This window comes from Nothoprocta perdicaria, unplaced genomic scaffold (assembly GCF_003342845.1).
Source record: "Nothoprocta perdicaria isolate Ctin4 unplaced genomic scaffold, notPer1 scaffold_139, whole genome shotgun sequence".
Lineage (NCBI taxonomy): Eukaryota > Metazoa > Chordata > Aves > Tinamiformes > Tinamidae > Nothoprocta > Nothoprocta perdicaria.
Window position 1 is genome coordinate 2,071,781 of NW_020454527.1, and position 19,625 is coordinate 2,091,405.

The following is a 19,625-nucleotide window of genomic DNA, read 5'->3' on the forward strand; positions in this document are numbered from 1 at the left end:
ATGCCTCATGGGATCTGTATTCCCTTTGAGTCTTAAAGAAATCAGTGCAGAGGCGAGTGGTTTCTTGGGATTGAAAAATGAGCACTGTGTGGGCCTTTTACATTTAAGAAAGGTAGTTGTTTGGCTGCTTGCTCTTCAACCCATGTCGATTCCTGCAGTGTCTGTTGCCTTTCTTGTGCTTCCCACCATTACTCGGACTTCTGTGCAGAGAAGACAAGTCTCTTGCAAGAAGACACTCTTGCAAGTGTCTTGTCTCCAACCAAGACACTTGATAACCATGCCCACTATTGTAATATCTGTTGTGAGTTTGGAACTCCTTAGGACTTCAGATCCTTTAACAACAACAAAACAACAACAGATCCTTTAACAACAACAAAAAAGGCATGTATGACAAGACAGATGCTATAAAACAGATGCTATTTTATATTCTTTCATAAGCACTCTGCTTTTGGGAACAATTTGGGCTGAATGTTATGGAAAGCTCCCAGATGAGAAGGCTAAGGTAGCTGTGGAGCTGCCTCGTGACCCTGTCGCTGTGGATGGGGCCATGAATGAGCCTTGCCCACAAGCTGGCGGGACAGCAGCATGCTGCGGTGCATGCGGCTGCTCGAGCTGCTTCTGCAGCCCCTCTGACTGTTCACTTAGCCCCTTTGCTCATGGAAAGCRTGYGCATGTCTGAACACGCGTATACAGSATGAAACCAGTATCACTTTGATCTTTGATGTGGGCCAGAAAGATGTGGTGCTTTCTGATGTGGTGCTAGAAGAAGCAGTGGGAACAAGTGCAGTAAATCAGAACATAGGCTGATCGAGCGTTAGGAAAAAATATGCAAGATTGGGACATGCTGTTGRGTTTTGGAGTCTGTTGGGGAGCTGCTGTTGCAGCCTGTTTGTGTGCAAAGGCAGCACAGCCCCTGCCACCACAACATAGGGGCCCCTGGGCTGGGAATGTGGTTTTCTGGAGCATCTAGAGGGCTGTTTTGTTCAGTGCATGTAGGGGAAATATTGAGGGGTGCTCTCTTGGCATCTGCAGCGCAGGGCAGAAAGCTGGTATGCAAGTAGCTAAAGCCATTGCTAGTAATTCTTCTCTGTTGAGAACTGTTCTCCAAGAGACTTTCCAAAGGCTTCTGCATCTCTGTTGTGTGTGGAAGTGGCTGCCTTTGCAGCAGAGCTGCTTCTATGGCTGTATTTTCTGGGCTTGTAGTGGGAAGCTGGCCTGGCCCGGACGCGTGTTGCAGGRTGTACGTTGCTGTGTGGGGGCTCCTTGTTGCAGCTGCTTTCTCATTGCATTTTGTGCCTTGCAGCCCAGCTCTTTAACTGGGCCCTCACTCTTTTACTTTACCTGAAAAGATGAGTGCTGCTCATTCAGCTCCCACCTCTACATTCAGTCTATCCTGAAGTGAAGCACTAGCTGCCCTGCTGTGATGGAAACCACGTTCTTCAGCTGGCTTTGCATGGGCTGTGGCCCTGAATGGCTGAGAGGCATGGGCTTGGTGGTTGTTCACATGGATGATACCTGATTCCAGACCCTGGAGATGAGAGATGCCTTATCTCAGTCTTTGTAGGCAGTATGTGATCTGGGGCTGCGGGGAAAAGAAAAAAACAAATTTCCAAATTTTTAAACCATGCGGTCTTAGCTGTCAGTTCTATAGCCCTTCAGTGGCTTGATGGCAGCAGCTGAATGATCCTACCTGGGCAGGAAGCCTGTTGCACCTGSAACAACGTAGAACAAGGAAGCTTGAAGAGTTTATGGAAAGAGAAGAGGTACAAGTGGATGCTTTGGAGATCTGGGAGCACAAGCCAACCAAGAGGTGGTCTGGTGTGTGGTGAGGTGGTGGTCTTCATCATTCTTGTGCTGATCAGCCTTGTGAAGCTGCTGTTGCTCATTCTGCAGAGCTCCTGAGCTGCACAGGCTCTTGCTGTGTGGCTGCCAAGCTCCCCGTGCCCTGGGGAGCTCTCATCATGGGCTGCCAAATGAGTGAGATTCCCTTACTCCTCCAGGCTAGAACTGGAGTCCAGGGACTTGGGAGCACGGGAGTGGGGCCCAGGGGGAGCATTTCCAGCTTTTCTCTGGTGCTGTCCTCACTGGAGCAAGGTCCTGCACCCAATTTCTCCCAGGTGGATGGGCAATGATTGCTGTTTAACGGGAATTTTAGGCTGCTGCTGCCTTGTTTGCTGTTCTTAATTGCAGTGCGAGYCTGTCTGGGGAACCAAAGAGTTCTAGTTACCCAATATCAACTTTAAGGTTGATGCACATTTATTGCCCAGAGCAAGAAAGTATTTGGCGCTACCTTGTAGACTGATGATATCAAGCTTAATTAAAGGAGAGCAGGCTGTGTCCCACATCCACCTCCTCATCCTTCCTAGCAGAAGCATCTTAGATTTGTTTTTAATTATTTTTATTACATGTTGCACCGAACAGTAAAGCCCACATCAGATTACTGAGGATATTAATCCTTTGCACTTCTCCAACACATTTTATCCATTGATGAAAGATTGTTTTACGAATATTAATTAGGAAGCTTCATAACCCCCYTGCGAGGAAGGTAATAACCACAATAATAATTGTACTGTGCTTTGCATCTTAAAAATGCTGTGTAAACAATAAGCTTTAAAGTACCTCGTTCAAATGGCACATGGGGAGACAAAGGTGCACCAAGAGAAGAAGATGTTGGCCTAGGGTCATCAAGGGTAATGTTGCCCAGAGAGGCTGTGGAGTCTCCTTCCCTGGAGATCTTCCAAACCCGCTTGGATACAGCCCTGTGCCACTTGCTCTGGGTGACCTGCGTGTGTAGGGGGGTTGCACTAGATGGTCTCTAAAGGTCCCTTCCAACCTTAAGGCCTCTATGAGTCTAGAGTCACAAATTGGGTCAGTTACTGACTAGGGCTCATTGAAGTTTATTCTACGTTTCTGAATCTGTCTCCCAAGCTGTCTTTTTTCCTTCTTMTTATAGTTGAGCAATGAAATATGAGAGATGTGGAGGGTGAGTACCACAAACTGAAGAATGGAAGGTCCATTTAATTAAAATAAAAGATCCCACGTCTCTTTAGTGACATTGGGGTGGCTGGGCATAATAGTTTTGTGGTTTGCAAATTTAGGTTTGTGTAACCAGTGCTAGACAGTGACTGGTGGTTTGGAACCTAATTTGGAACCATTTTGCTAATGCAAATAGATTCCTTATATGTTTAACAAGTAGTTTTCCTGTTCCTTCAGTTGGCTGCCTGCCCCAGTCATTGGCAGGCAACCACAGCAAAAGCATGGGTAACATGTGGTGAACCGGGAGTAGTTCARTTGTTTTGGGATGCAAGGAAATGGGGACAGAAGCTGGAAGGCTTGTGGCTGTGGTACATGATGCACTGGCTCCTTGCTGGACACTTAGCAGTGCACGTGCTCGTTTGCCTGGGGAAGGGGAGCAGCCCTTGGCCTACCTGTTGTTGGAAACCTGTTGTTTCTTCCCACTTAATTTCACAGGCTTGTCYGGGCCAGCTCACACCTCTCCAGGTGAAGAGTAGCAAAGACGTTTTCGCAGGTTCAGTTAGTTGGTGGTTGCTCCATCCATGCAATCTGTAACATCAGCAAGCTTTATGGCACGCTGGGCTTGGGAATAGCCCGAGATAAACTTGCTGCCCATCTCGATAAGTTGAGGTGAYGATGCCTCGGTAACAGCTGACATGGCTTTGGGGACAAACACCAGGAAATAGTTCCACGATCCTCCTCGGCCTGTAAACTGGTGGGCTCTGGGGGACTGATGTTCCTTGGGGCCTTTCCCCTGTTAGTGGAGGTGGCCAGGGCTGAAGCAGCAGGATGAAATGGTTCGTAATGAAAGCAAGAACGCAGTGGGGCCTCTTGCCATGAGAGAGAGGCTGGGCTASGTGGTCCAATGACTACAGCCCATGTCTGCGTGCATAGGGAAAGTTGCTGTGATGGATCTGTTCCTCCGGCTAATGGTTAGGGCACAATCGGAGAAGGCTGAAGTTAGGTGCAGAACTGGCTTTTAGGAGGTAAAACAACTTTAGAGGGCAAGAAAACTCTTGTGTTCTCTAAATCATGTGAAATATTTCTGATGGACGATCTCTCCCTTAGGGACTTGCTCTCTAGGGAATGGCAGGTCAATTTTACATACTAGAGGTTTGAGTAAGCATGTGCTTTGGTGGCCGGTGCCTCTTTCTCTTTTTCCARTAATTCTTTTCAGTGGGAAGTCACTTGTCTGATTTTGTGTTAATTTCTRTCTGAGATTGTTCTGCAGCTGGCTGGGTTGTTTTAGGATTTAAAACAGGCTGGTTCAGGATTTTGCTRTCTTGGGAAATGACTTTCCTTCTGTCTTTCTTCAAAGACCAAGGGGCTGCCTTGTTCTCCATAGGGTGGGCTGCTCTCTGTGTCATTCCACAAGCAGCCAAAGGCCCAGAAACATTTTAAATAAAACCATATTTCTTAATAAAATCAAGAGAGCATCAAATGATAAATGATTTTAAAATATGCTGGGGTCTTAGCCTGCCCTTGGCCTTGCCAAAGTAGGCCAAAGTCTTTTCACTTGCAGAAGAGAGTCTGAGAACAAAGTCTTTGAAGAGCTTGCCTCTTCAGACATGCTCCTCTTGAAGGCTGGTGCCTGTCAGCGCTTCGGTCTCTCAGGGCTTCATTTCCTCTGTCAAAGAGCATCTTACTTTCTTTGCAAAGCTGTCAGCCAGACCCTGGTTACTTTAATGTGGCCACATGAATCCAGAATTCCCTGTTGTGCAGGCATCTCAACAACAACGCTTGCACAAGTGCATGATCCCAGGCAGAGAATTAATCTCTGTCCCTGTCCCCTGGGCAGTCAGCCAGCTGAGATGCTGTTTTAAACACTGTCTCAKATGCATTAGTACTTCCCCAATTTCCTCTACATTCCCTGGTGTTTCAGATGATCTTTCAACTCTGCACTGATGCTGAGTAATAAATTCATAACCTTGCTTTGTGCAAATTTTGCTCCAAAGTTCACTGCTATGAATCTCTTGCCAGGGACCAGCCATGCCAGTATCAGCCTGCTTCACCTTTCCATCTTTCAAGTCTGAAGTACTTACTTTTTCCTGCAAAACTCTTTATTAGTTCATTTACCTTTTTCTTTTTWTTTTCTCTCTTTTTTTCTTCCCTAAACATATAAATTGTTTTTGTTGATGCACGTGTTTGTCAAGGTGAAGCCCAGTAGCTTTTCTGTGACCTAGCAGTGCTAGAAAAACTTTCATTTTATAGGAGCTGGGGAATATTTCTGAGACCAGTAGCTGCCTCTTTGGCTTAAGAGGGCTCTTTGTAACAGAGCCGTCCAAAACCTTTCTTGCCCTTTGTGGACCACACTTGCAGTTAGCTAATGGCTCGTGCACCCAAACAGGGACCACCCTCACTGTGCTGTGAACAGCTTTGGTGCAAGGGGGGCTGCAGAAGGGCAAAGCAGGTGAGTAGGTGCTGAAGGGACCAGAGAGAGACTCGTGTTTTGTTGTTTCTGAAAACTTCTGGAGATGCTGCTTGTCACTGGGAGCTCCCTTCCCACCACATCCTCCGGAGGCTCCTGGGCAGCAATGGCAGGATACCGGCCTGCAGAGCACCTGCTGGGGGAAGCAGCCTGGCCAGATGTGCTGCACAGCTGGAGAGGATGGATGCCCTATTGAAGGGACACAGTACAGACGGTTGTGGTGTCAAGGACACCTCCGTGTGTGTGGCAGGCGAGGCAAGACGCTCCCAGTGTGTAGAGTGTGTGGGGAGAGGAGGGCTGTGTCCCCTACTCTGGTAGCAGCTGCGAGGGGATGTCAAAGCCCCTGTTCCAGCAGGGGAGCAGAGGGAGWTTCTGCATCAGGACTTTCTCCCCAAGCCACATGCTTAAAATCGGTCGTAAAAATAAAAAGGGCTGGCTAACACATGCACCATGGCCGCCTCCTGTGTGTGTGGGAGGTGAGCAAGGGTGAACAACGAATACACGGGTCACATCTGGCTGGGGCAGAGGCACCTCTGTGCCCTCAGTGCCCGTCCATGATCCTGGGGTCCTCCTGTGCCCACGGCATATGGGGACACCCATTGCCAGGAAATCCTGCCTGACAGCCGTGGAGTGACTTGCTGCTCTGTGGAGGCGCACGCAGCAGCTCTGCTCATAAGGCTGAGCTTAACTTTGCATGTGAGCCGGGGATTTGATCTGTGGTGTGTGAAAAATGCAGCTTCTTTGCACATAACTGCAGCCTTTGCTCTTTGCTCAAAGAGCGAATTTGCAGAGAATTTACAAGTCAATCCATTATTTGGCTTGAATTAAGGTTTTTTTTTTTTTTGGTGTCCTCAATAAGGAATTTAGCATTTGTCAATTTTTTTTTCTTTGTCTGGAATTAACTTAATGGCACAGGCTCTTCAAACATGGCATGTAATTAAAATTCATTGAATACTTATGTCCAGGCTAAATTTGGAGAAAATAATTATTAAACCAAGTTATTAACAGTTACTATATCTAATTATTGTGACTATGTAGTTCTGCTTAGGGTTGGGCTGATCATTATCCTAAATTCAAACACATGCAGGACTTACAGCGAGAACTAATTAATATTGGAAATGGGCACAGTTAAAAACACCCTGAATAATGCCAGCTCCCTGCAGCCATGATGCTATACAACAGGAACATTAAGAATTAGAGGTATTGCCTCCTGTAGCTCCAGATCGGGTGACATTGGGATCTTTAAGGCTGTTGTGCACATGCCTTGTCCTTCTCTACCTGCAGCATAGAGAGGAGTAAGTCAATGTTCTCTTACCTGCTGTGYCTGAAGTTCTTGTTTTCTGCCTAAGCTTAGCTGCATTTTCTGGGTTAGTTATTCTTGCCCCAGGGAAAAATAGCAAGAATCTTGTCTCCTGCAGCTTAGTTASATGAGCTTGTCCCTCCTAACCCTCCTTGTGCGCGGTCGTGTGTCCCGCAGTGTGATTGCGGCACCTCTGCGTTCCTGTCTGTGGGGTTTAACCCCACGTGCTGGCTGCCATTGGCAGTCAGTCCTGCACGTTACAATTATTTTCCTCTGCCCTTCCTGTCCTCCCCCTCTGTCTTTATTAGCAGAAGGGAGAGAACGCAAAGAACTGACGAAGATAAATACACTCTCTGAATCAAAGCCCTTGGAAATGCTTCCGTCTTCTAGTGACCTTCCTAGCAAGAGTGGGAGCTTTGTACAAAATTTCCCTTGAACTCTTCCTTTCCCTGCCTAGGAAAATGCCAAAACTTGGACAAGAGTGTTTCAAAGGGTGTCTATCTAGCACTCTTTTGTTGCGTATTTTGCTACAGCTAATTAAAAGAGAAAAGCCTTTTAGTATTTAAGCACCATTAACTCGGCTGAATTATTAAATGTCAATTTGCATTATGTGCATAAAAGGATCAATAAACAAAGAGAATGAAACAATGGAGGCAGCGGGGTTAGGGAGATGTCAGCTCCTCTTATCGGAACCAGAGGGAATTGCTCGCTTGGCTGTCACGCGGTTATTAATTATTGGTACTTGAGAGGGAAAGAACTGGGGACATTAAGGGCTTTTAAGGGCACCAGAGGCGTTGCAGGGAGACGCAGGATGCTGTCAAGATAAAACTCTGTTTGCCTGGGTTTCCAAAGGTGTCGCGCAGCCCCAGTGGCCTCAGCTTTGCTGCCTCTTTGCAGGTATTTCCCTGCTGTGCTCTCTGTTGCTTTGGGGTGGAGTTGAGCTCTCCTATTGACTTTTTGCTCTATAAGCTGTTTCGTTTGCTGCCAGTAGTCTTTGGGCTTGAGTTGCCTGTGCTGGAGAAAAAAAAGATGGGAGAATATCCAGGGGRCATCAGTTTTCCTTTAGTGAATCCTTCTGACCTGTACCATAAGGTTCCTTCCCTCACTGCTTGTGAGTGTGAATCTAGTGCTATATTAGGCAGGCTTGGAGGCTAACGGGCGGCCTTTGCATTCTAAGGCACTAGACTCCAGTTAGGAGATAAGCTGTGCCCAACGGGAAGGGCACTTTCCCTGCGCCTACCACTTTCCATGTTGAATTAAAGGCAACATTTGTGCTTCCAGTTCTTWCCAGCTATGTAGAGAATGAAATGGACATTTTCAGCATTCAGTATTTTATCTTTCCTGCTGCTCTTCTCACCCTCTYGCTCACACAGCAATTGCCACCTCCCTTGATTTCATGATTGAAGTAGCCTTTCACTTTGCGCAGAGGTTGGGCGCAGCAGCAGGWAAATGTGGCCGTGTGTCGAATGCTCCTGCTATGTGGAGGAAATGTTTGCCCTGCCGTCAGGGTGTGATTGCCCACACATCCCTGAGCTGCCTTGGAAGCAGCCCTGGGAGCCCCGGAGCCGTGACGGGTGAGAATTTAGCACAGGTTAAGTGCCTGGGTATTTACCCAGTTTCTCAAGTGGGCTTTGTGGTGTGCACGGGGCTCTGCCTCYGCATAAGATCTTCTGACAAAGGTGGAGCTTGGCCATACAAACAGAGAGCTCTGCAGGAGCTGCTCAGGGCTGCTCCAAACCCGAGGTGCTCTTCTTCGCCTGTGCCCCTGGCTGGTGCCCCCTCAGGGGCAGCCACGCTGAGCGTGTGACGCTCCCATGGGACTTCTGTATAGGACAGCCCTCTGCTTGGGCACCTCTTGCACTATTCCAAATGTTTGCCAGGCCCCAGTTTTCATCTAAGCRCTTTAGAGTCCAGACTTTAAAGCTTAGCTTAACGTCCAGCATGAGCTGGCTCTTCCTGGAGCTCTTCCTAGTCCTTCGCAATCTGAGTCRGTCTGCCCTGATTCGCCCTGGTTTGTCCTTTGCCCTCAGTGTTGTTTTTAATCCACYCGATGCTTGAGTCTCTCTCTGCCTTCCTCTGATTCCAGACATGGTTTTAGCACATGGGTGAGACATGGGCAATKTCCTCGTTTGGTCCTTAGCAAAGTCTGGAGCTTTCTCTGCATATTCTGGTGGAGAAGAGTGTTYGAAACTGCTCTGTCTGCCCTTACCACTGTCAGTGGTCCAGGAGCTGCAGCTGCTGCCTGGTGCATTTTTTTCCCCCTTTTGATATGAAAAGGAGCCTATGGTTATCCCTTGCCTGGAATTAGGCACCTTTGCAGCTAATCCAGTTGACAGATGATTAGCAAATTGGCTTTTTTTTTTTTTTCTTCCCCTTTGAAGGACTGACGCGTCTGTGTTGTTCTCTCCTTTCATCTCCTGTGTTAAATGGTCCAGCAATAAAACAACAGCTGGGTTTCAAAGTGTGTGGTTCTCTAGATCTGTGTGCTCAGGCACTTTGTTGAGAAGTYGCTGCTGTACCAAAGTGGCTTAAAATAGGAAAGAAAAGGAAGGAAACGGAACAAGCAGTGCCGGCAGTGACTTTGGGAATGAGTGGATTTTGAGTCCAAAGAAGAGAGGAGAGAGGCAAAACCCTTGTGACCACTTGAGGAGAGCACTCTTACTTAGCAAGGCTGCTAGGTCATGGAGATGTCTGCTGAACTGCTTGACCTGCACCAGTAATCCCATCGTGCCGCATGTTTGCGGGGTGGAATTTTTTCCCAGCGAAGGCTGGATGTGCAGCTTTTGGATGTCTTGTCATTCTCTTACCTTTCTCTCAACCCTCTATGAGGGAGCTTGAGGGAGTTCTCATCATCAGCATGGTAGAGATAGGATMCCAGCTCAAAAAATGAATCGAGTAGACTGCAAACCAAATACAGATGTTTCCAATCCATTCTAGAAGATGCTTTCTGTCTTCTTTTCTACATTTCAATGATATTAGCAACCTCCAAGTAGAAGAGTGTCTCAAACTTTCCAGGTTATGGCATTAATAACATTGTGCAAGACGTTGCTCTAGGAAAAGCTATTTTATCTTTTCTGGTTTTTTTTTCTATAGATGTATCATGTGACAACATAGTTGGCAATCTTTGCATAGACACAAGGGTGTTGCAGGCCTGCAGAGGAGGCCTGATGCTTTTTATCCCAGAGGTCATCATGGGTCTTTTGAGGGGGATTTATGTATGTTTGCTGACCCAAAGGGTTGGTCAGAGAGGGATCTTGGTTCAGCAAAACTTTGCAGGGCTGGGCTTATCTGTGCAAGGCTCTTTCTCGCTGGAGCTCTGCTGAGARCAGCCAGGATTGCTGCTTCCATTACAGCTACTTGGCCTCATGCTCCAACCTTTCTTGCCCTTCCTAAGGGACTTCTGTAAAACTGTTTGTCTGACAAGCATGGTCCTGCCGTTCTGTTGTGCTGGTAACACACAAACTGTGTGCAGAAATCCTCCAGGAGACCTGGGATGATGTCAGGCAATAAAGTATCCGTTCTGTTGGAGCATGTGGCCAGGGCAGTCAAGCCTCATGATCTCCTTGTGCTAYGAGGTGTCTTTCCCAGTCTTCCTGTATGTGTTTGTAGGTTGAACTTGGAGCCAAGATCTCCTGGAGTCTTGCCTTGTTGTTTAGTGTCATCCCTTAAGAGCCARGTTGGTCCTCTGCTTAGCCTGTCCCACCAAACTCCTGTCAAGCTGAAATCCAAGGCAGAGTTTCGCCCAGACTCCTATTCCATCCACCTGAATGTTTTCTTTCCTCCAAGACAACCACAGGTGTTGTGAGTTCCCTTTTGAGAGACATGGGTTCAAATGGGGTTCAAGGCACCAATGTAATGAGCCTTGTTCTTGCCAGAGGCTAGTGCTGTGGTTGCGAGAGAGATGCTGCAGCTTGATGAGTAGCAGGAATTCATTTGCAGTGATGTCTGCTGTGAGTAAAGCTGAGGATCCTACTGAAGGCAACAAAAGCAAGTTGTTGGAGGGTGCAGTGACATAACACAAAATTATGACAGATATTTTGYTATAGAACAGTGACATACAATACTTCATACTGCAAAACAAGGGTTAGTTTGAAACGTGCTTCTGCCAAACCCAGAGAGGAAATAATGATGAAAAATATTTTTGGCACTGGGATTGTAGCAGAAAACCTTCAACTCCTTTTAACAGTGAGCTTTATGTTCCCCATATAGAAGTACTCCTAGGCAAGTGAGAGGAGAGGGTTAAACAAGATAGGAGAACAAAACGGTGTGGGATGGCCACAGTGAAAATAGTAAGACTAAAGGCTAGGGAGATAGGCTGGGTACAGCAGAACAACTTMGGGAAATATTTAACTGGGAGCAAGAACAGCAGATAAAAATCTTGATTCTCCATGGGGTAGCTGGAAATTAGCTTTTGCAGCAAATCCCTGTTTGCAAAGGGAGTAGAGACAGCACGATGAGGGGCTGTTGTCTGGATCAAGGGATGTTGGCAAAGGTTATGTGGGCATATGACTTGTCCCTCTGCCTGGCTCGTTTGATGAGCTTTCATGTGGATTTCTCTTGCTGAGTTACCATTTCACTTCAATTAAAATGCATAAACACACTGGATATTATATGCACACGCCGCTACAGATGTGTGCATGCCTATTTGCACCGGCACGTGCATGCAGGGCCCTCGGGCTCCCTTTGCCGCTTTCCCCTTGTGCGTTCAGCGAGGGGACGGTCGCGCGGCCGCCGCAGCTCTCRGCCTCGCTGTGTCGTGGTGGCCACGCGAGGTGGCCGGGTGTTCTGGGAGCCCTGAGGGCGCCCTCCGCATCGCTGCCGTCCATCGCGGTGCTCCCATAACCGCGCTGGCTCTGTCGGGCAGACGTCCGTGCAGTAAAAAGCCTATGGTGGCCTTTGCCGAGGAGGCTCTGCCAGGCTGGATGGGGTGCGGAAGGAGGGAGCCCCGGCTGTGGGAGCAGTTTGCTGCCCTGTGGCTGCCCTGCCTTGGAGGACACGGTGTCACAYGGCCTCGCTGCAAGGGCACATCCTCTCTGCTGCCCCGGCTCTGCTGCGGGCAGGTTACACTGGGCTAAATCTGAGTGCTTCTGTTCCACACATGATTGTGCATAGAGCACTCGAGGGGAAAACGGGCGCTTGGTTTGGCTTTAGCAGGTGGCGTAAAAGCTGTGCCTGGCTCAGAGGGCTTSCTAAGGCGACGGGCTTTGATCTTCTCCTCTGTGGCTTGTCTGGGTTGTGTTGTATTTCACTAATGGCAACTAGAACTGTGACACTGAAGCCACCTGGAAGCGTTGTAGCAAGATGGGGAACTATACCCTGGGGGCTCTCACCAAGGTACCCATTCTTAGATGRGTTTGTGGGTTTCTCTGTTCCTTGAAGTGTGACCAGGGTTTTCCCCTTGAATAAGCCCAGGTGTCCCTCTGGGCTGCCCCGTCACCTTCGATACATCATGGCTGCTGCAGCGCTCACTTGAATGCCTTGGCAGTGAGGAGCCAAGGGCTGAGGCTTTTTTTTCTCCTTATAAGCTCCTGTTTTCCGAAAGATTTTCCTTCCTTATTGCGGGCAGGGCTGCAGTGGGGCCTAGCTGGTGTTTTGGGACAGGAAGCTTTGCAGCTTTGCTCTGGAGACTTCTTTTCTGCRTATTTTCCATTTTGCTGATCTCTGCTCCTTTTTCTGGCTAGACTGGCAATACCTGTGCTCCGCTTAGAGCTCTACTGGGAGCAGAGAGCCCTGGAGGCTACAGATCCCCTGCTGCCTTAGGGGCTCTGTGCTCTGGGTCAGGACTGAGACGCGTTGCTCTGTGTGTGGGGAAGACTTGTGTTTCCTGCCAAGTGTGTAGTGTCTGCTCTGGGGAAGCATGCTAAAAGCCATACAAGCTTCAAGGCCCTTTCTAACACTGCTCAGTAGTTATCGTGGCCCCCTGYGATGTAAATCACAGTCGTCAAATTTGCTTAGACAGGCACAGAGCAGCTGTGTGATTTTTACAAAGTTCCTGCTTCAACCACTTGCCTTATGCTCTATCCCTGAAAGGGATGAGAGCAGGGGGTCTTTGATTCCTTACAGGATGATGTCCCAGTCRAGCGCCTATTCTCCTCATCAGTCCCTAGAGCTCCTAATCCCAATAGGACTAAAGGTTTTAAACCAGCAGTTGATACCAACTGCTCAGCAGAAGGGGAGGAGAATGGCTCAGTTTTCTATCCTGTGGCACCTTTGTGTGTCTCGTGCCTGTTCTCTTTCCCCACTGTGCAACAGGAAGCTGTTCTTGCACCCCACTGGGAGACCAGCCACCTCAGTCAGCGGGCAACAGATTGCGGTTGTTGCTCCTTTCCCTCTCTACCTCTTCTTTCCTTTGCACAGCTCCTGCTCAGGCCCAAATCATTCATGCCGGGCAGGCGTGTGTGGTGAAGGAGGACAACATCAGCGAGCGTGTTTACACAATCCGGGAGGGGGACACGCTGGTCTTGCAGTGTCTGGTCACAGGACATCCCCGGCCACAGGTAAGTTTTAGACTGGCCTGTCACTGCACTCCCTGCTGTCTACTCTGTGGTCAGAGCTCACTGGAGCTCTTGGTGTGGAGCTGAGCATGGCTCCCTGCTCTAGCTCTTCCCCAAGGACCCTCAGAGGTTGCACAGTCTCAGATCTCTCCTCCCTTCGGACACTTAAGCAGTCGGGTTCAGTGCTAGTGGGGGGATGTCTGAGGAGGTGCTGGATCAGGCTGTGTGCCTGCCTGCACTGGGACAATGTGTGGCAGGAGCAGTGACTAGCACATGCTGTAAGGTTGGATGTGCCAGAATACACACAAGGGAGCCAGCCACAATACATGTGCCTTCTTGGCCCCTTCCCCAACCCAGGCAGAGACATTTGTTGTGAGAAGTCATCCATCTGTGCATGCCAATCACCCCCTCCACGGACTTGCTTGTGAGAAGTTACTTGGCTGAGAAGAGGTGACAAAGGAGAGGGAGAGAAACCCAGTTAGTAGAACCAGGAACAGATTATCCATCAAAGCGTATCCTAGAAGCAATAAAAGGGAAATCATCTGAGCCAGGCTCGTYAGGATGATCAGCCTGGGCCTGTGACAGTGGTGAGCTGTGGCTGACTGGCATGAGCAAGGAAAACAGCAGGGCTGGTCCTTCCYGAGCACGTTGAAGGTGTGGGAAGATGCAGGTAAGTCATGGGGATTCGAGCCAAGAGMAGCAGAGCTCCTGCTTTTGCTGGAGCAGAGCTTGATGGAGACAACACACTAGTGAGCGACACTGTGGTTTGTCATTGCCCACATAGAGACTGAGACCGGAGTGTAGAACCACACGTGACTGGGAGGCTGGAGCCCCTTTGCATGAAACATAACATGTGTCCTGTCTCTGCTGTCCTTCCTTGTGGACAGATTTCTCTTCCATCTAAACTTGTATCCTCACCTTGTTTTAATCTTTTCTTCTTCTATCAGCAACTTAAAGCTTGAAAATGTGACCAAAATACTTAAATGACGTTGAAATAGAAAAGATTAAAGAGCCAACTGGTGTGTCCTTGTGAACTGGAGAAACTGAAAGACTTGGGGCCATCATACAAAGGTTAAAAAATCCATAGTCATTAGTTGAGAAAATCTGCTCAGCTTGCTGGTCTTGGAAGAAGCTCCCCCTGTTTCTTCTAGAGCATCAGCATCATTCAGATGATTCACTGGCCTAAGGGGAAGGCGGGATGRGGTCAGGATATCTGCTTCTCTTATGTGGCCAAAACTGACTAGAAATTYACCTSCTTTATGTTGGCTGAYGTTGCTTGATCTCAGTCCTAGAAGYTAGACAGCACTGACATGGAAGACAACCAGAGTCACTAGCCCTGAGAAAGGAAGCTGTTGATATAGGAGACCACTGACCTGAGAAAAGTCATCTCTCTTTCGTTGTCTGAGCTGCAGAAAAGTCTTTACAGCTCCTGCTCAGTCTGTATCTCCTTACAAACCTAAAAGAATAGTAGCTCAATGTTTAAACATGCCATCTTCTTGCCACCATTCACTGTGAAATATTCTGACTGTGGCCCCACAAGCCAGGATCTAAAGAGTAGAACATGTGACATAAGGACAAAAAAAAAAATGCAAAACAGCCCAAAATCTGTTTTTTTTTTTTCATTTTCTATATCTTTAAAGAAAAAAGAAAAAAAAGTAAAAGCTTGTGCACGGCAAAAGGATGACTTACAAAAGTAATACACAAAGAGGTTCCTTGGGGAAGGGGTAAGAGCAGGAGCAACTGCAGTTGCACATCTTGCTTGGAGAGGCAAACAGCTGAAGTAGCCTTGTTGTCCAGAGAGARGCAAAAGGGCCCTGCATGAAGTGCAGTAAAAGCTCTGCAGCTATSAGCTGGTATCTGTGGTAGATTCCTGGCTTATGGACCATACAGGATACCAGGGCTTAATACTGAAACTCCAGAGCTGTGTACAGRTGGTGGTATTGAACTCAGCTGCTGGGTTTCCAGGACCAGAGCTGGAGGGGTAAATATGCAGYGTGTGTCTGGTGAATTAGGGGATTATAGTAGCTGCTAAGGGTTGGTGATAGGTGAGAAGTGGCATTTGGGATATTGAGACTGTTGAGACGCATGGAGCTCAGCAGTTGAACTTGGTTAAGCTCTGRCAGTAATGGGCTTTAGGGTCCATTTGTGTGAGTCCAGGGGAAGGGAAAAGGAGGAAAGGGAGCACTGCCATGCCCTGGATCTTTGGTTTGAATTGCCAGTAGCTTGCATTGAATCTCCCGTTCTTTTCCTGCAGGTGAGGTGGACCAAAACCGCCGGCAGTGCCTCGGACAAATTCCAAGAGACATCGGTGCTTAACGAGACCCTTCGGATTGAGAAGATCCAAAGGCTGCAGGGGGGCCGCTATTACTGTAAAGCAGAAAATGGGGTTGGGGTCCCTGCCATCAAGTCCATTCGAGTAGATGTGCAGTGTAAGTCATTAAGTGGCAACCCAGACCTTCCCACAGTTCTACTGTGTGTCTCTGTCCTGCTGCGGGGCTGGCAGGGAGCTGCATTGCCCTAGCACCGTGCAAACCCAAATCAGGAGCACAGGCACCAATGAGATGTCTCCAGGGTCCRTCTCTCTGAGGGGCCAGGCCTGTCTAAAAAGAAAGATGATTTTGCCTGTCCTTGTTAAACCATGCTTTCCTATATACTGTTACCCCTGTCACTGTTAGGGCATTTCTTAACACTTCTCTGGTGCGTAGTGTTGTAGATGGCTCCTGCTTTCTTTATGTCCCTTTTGAAACCAGCTTTTTCTTCTCTTTCAAATGAGCAGCACTTTGAATGCCTGGGAGCACTCCTGAAGCCAGTGTCCTGCTCCCAGTAATGCCACCTCTGCCGGATAGTGTAAATAGAGTAAARGATTCTGGGATGCACCTGAGGAGGCTGAGTTACGAATAAGTAAATGTGCAAGAGGAGAAGCTCTGAGAACCTCCAGATTCTTTTAGTAGTGACCCGAAGTTTCTGTGACTGGTTGCCCTGCTTTTCTCTTGTACTCTGGGTATGCCCTCGGTGGATCTTTGTCTTGACGTGGATCTCATGTTTTGAAAGCCTCTCATGCTAGATTAATGATTATTCTTGGGCTGTTTCAGCTAAAAGGAAGGAAAATTAAGCTTGTCTAGTACCTTTCATATAGAAGGAATCAAAGGTCTAATGTTCAGGCAACTTTTGAGGAGACATGAGGAAGATTACCAAGATATTCACTGTGGCTTTCAGCTGCTGCCGTTTTCTATAGCCCTGGCAGCACTAAATGCACCTGTTCACTGTACTGCAAGAGCCTTGCCATCACGAGATTGATAATCTTTTTTTTTTAAAAAAGTGAAATATTATAAAGAAACTGGAGTTCTCCTTTTGCCCCTGCTCACTGTATTCCTCAAAATCCTTCTAGCAAGCCTGTCTTTTGTGCTGAGCTGCTCTGTGGTTCTTTCAGCAGATTCCTGCAGGTTTCACAGCCCAGGTAGCTGTCTGGAGTCTGAGCAGAGTTTTGCTGGCCGCAGGCCTGCCAAGGTTCCTCCTGGGCCCACTGTCTAGCCCAGGGATGCAAGATGGTGCCTTCAGGCAAACTTCTGCCTTCAGTTTAGAACCTCCCAAGGTGCCCCATAGACTTGAAMATGCCCTGGCTTTGGTAGGCTCCTGATGTACATTTGTATTATGTAGATTGGAGAGACTCCAGTTTTAAGTGAGCTTTGCCTGCTGTCCTCTGTGGTGTACCCCTCTCTTTTCCTACTTCGCCCTACTCTGTGTTGGAGGCAGTCTAGTATGAATGCARTCCTAACATCCAGAAATACCAAACTGCTTCAACTGAACATTTCTTCATACATACTGAGTAGGTTTGTTCTAAGGAGTCCTGATGCTCACCTGGATTTACCTGGATTCTCTACCCATTCCTCTTCCTGGCTGTAGTGGAGGCATTTGATTGTTCTTCGTTGAAAAGGGAACTTACTTTACTTACTCCTCCCTGTGACACTTTGCCAGGGTCTGCCTCTGTAGGAACAGGACCGTGGCCACAATCTCTCTCTACCTGTTGTKGGCAATTCTTTCAAGGGCGCAGACCGGAGCTAGAGCGATGTAGCGTCCCACAGTTCTTGTGCAGCTCTGACCTGTAGAACTATGGGGTGGCCAAGGGCTTTCTCATACTAACATCTACTCTGCAGATGGACTTGGTAATGCACCTCTGTTCTGCTCACTTGGTTTTTGGGGAGGAGAGTCTATTTTCTGCTAGCATTTGTTGTAGATAAAAGGGAACACATAGGAAAAGCCACAGTTTTGTTGAATGCTCACCCAGGCAAACTTCAGCAGAATGAACCAGAATTTGAACACAAATCCCTTCTTTCCCTGCACCCAGATTCATAGTTAGAGGTAAGTAATCACCCTCCTGTGAACCTTGGTGTCCTTGTCAACCAGTGCTAGTGCTCACTCATACTTGCAGTATTAGGCAGCAAGATTATGTGGAGAGCACCATTTGGTGCAAAGAGGATGTTAACCTGAAAGCACTGACCCATATAGCAAGTTACTCCCTTGCTCCTAGTGGGCATCAAGTGAGTCTTTTAAGCACTGGGTAGACACTAGCGGAGAGGGAGCTGCTGTTTGTAGTATTTCTATGTGAGAGGGAGAGAAGTAGAAGGAAAGAAGGAATGGATGTTTAYAAGCCCGTATTGCGCATGAAACATCCCATGTGATCATCTCTGTGAGCTGCCTTGGGCCAAATTTATCATTGTGCAGCTCGCTGACATCAGTGGACACGTATATCACCCTCAGTCTTATTTAGCTTTTCTCAGGAGGGCTAGGCTTAGGGGTGGCTGGTATTTAAAAAAGAGGCTGCAAGATTTGATGGAGGAAAGGTTTAGCAACAGAAGGAGGGTTATCTTTCCTATATGGGAGAGAGGAGGAGACCTGGATGGGAGGCCTCTTCTTTGCAAAGCAGGGGAGATGTTTTGCTCTGCATCCTGCTGAGAARTGGAGACTCAGAGAGCTGGAAGCTGCACTAACTTGTGTAAGGATGTGCAAATAAAAGAGCAGCAAGAAGAAGGAAGTGGGGAAGAGGAGAGGCTGTGCCGAAGGTCCTAGATCAAGAGAATTTGATTTAGGATTCAGTCAGCTGGTGGCTGAGTGGAGAGAGCACTGTATGGAGGGAGGGAGKTCTTTTTCTCCACCCACAAAAATTTTTCTTCAGTCTCTTTTTTTTCTTCTTCCCTCTGCCTTGTCAGCTTTCAGCTAACAGCTCTACTCATATCACTGAGTTCTGGTGTGGTCCAGACAACAAATCTCAGGTCTCATTACAAATCCTGTCGTCCAAGCATACAACATGTTAAAATATGCAAATCTACYAGTCCATGCTTGTGATTCAGCAGGGAACATGCTGACATTATTTGGATGACATGTTAACAGAAACTCATCTTACCCTCCTGCTTCCCCCTTTTTTCCTGTGAACCAAATTCCAAGCCTGAAAAATTCTTAACAAAACAAAAATTCTGATTTTCAATATCTTGAAAATTAAGTGCCACAAGACAGTGAGAGATGATGGGTTYGTGTTTTCTCTTGCATCACTTGCAGAGGACAGTGCTGGCAACATGAGGGCAGGTTGGGTGTGTATGCTTCACCTTTTCTTTGCAGTTGAAGATGGAGTCACAAGGTTGCTCAATAGAGTGACTCCACTGATCTCAACAGGCACCTTACAAGATGCCTGGGCCTGGGGACAGATTGCAGTTTTAAGGAGTAATTTCAGCTAGTCTTGTCAAATGGGATCTTTATGTTTAATCCMTGTCAGTCTCAGGGTGATTCTGAGAGAAGAAAGGCTTCTGAGGTCTTCCTTAGACCTTCAAACTCACTTACATGGTGCAAAGAGAAGGACCCTCTTTCTGTAGAAAGACAGTCCTTCTAGAATGGTGTGCCTTSGACTTGGGCTGCTGAACGCATTGAGAAACATGCTCTCTGCAGGGCCATTGCTTGTGTGCTTGCAGAGAGGTAACTGTTGAGCAGGTTGTGATAGCTGTATATGAGTGTATTATCCCTGATGATAAGATTTTGAGAAGAGTTTTTGTTATGTTTTTTTCTGTGTGTGTGCTTGTGAGAAGGGAGGAAAAAAAAAGAATCTTAGGGGTGAGTGGTGGGAACACAGTATATGCAGAAGCTGAAAAAGGAGGGAGATTCAGTGCAGACCATGAAAAGGAGAAGGTRCCCACAGAGGCTGTTCTATTAGGTTAAAAAAGAGAGATGCTGGACCCAGATATCACCATGCTTTGCATCTCATGCTCCCATGGCAGACACCCCACCAGACTTGTTCCTGTCTAGGAAATAACTGCACTTCAGCTCCTTGATCTTGTCCTGATTTCTACCCCATCCTTTGACTTGAAGGTTTGTCATGTSTTTTGTGCAGGCATCTCAAAAC

At 47.7% G+C, this 19,625-nt stretch overlaps 1 protein-coding gene across 1 annotated transcript in view; it reads left to right on the forward strand.

Annotated features, from left to right (window-relative positions):
• The window catches only part of MDGA1 (MAM domain containing glycosylphosphatidylinositol anchor 1), an 85,778-nt gene that overhangs the window by 25,967 nt on the left and 40,186 nt on the right, over positions 1-19,625 (forward strand). Inside the window, exons 2-3 of the mRNA XM_026034052.1 lie at positions 13,101-13,240; positions 15,492-15,666. Of these exons, the coding sequence (XP_025889837.1) occupies positions 13,101-13,240; positions 15,492-15,666 (315 nt within the window). The remainder of the gene's footprint in view (positions 1-13,100; positions 13,241-15,491; positions 15,667-19,625) is intronic.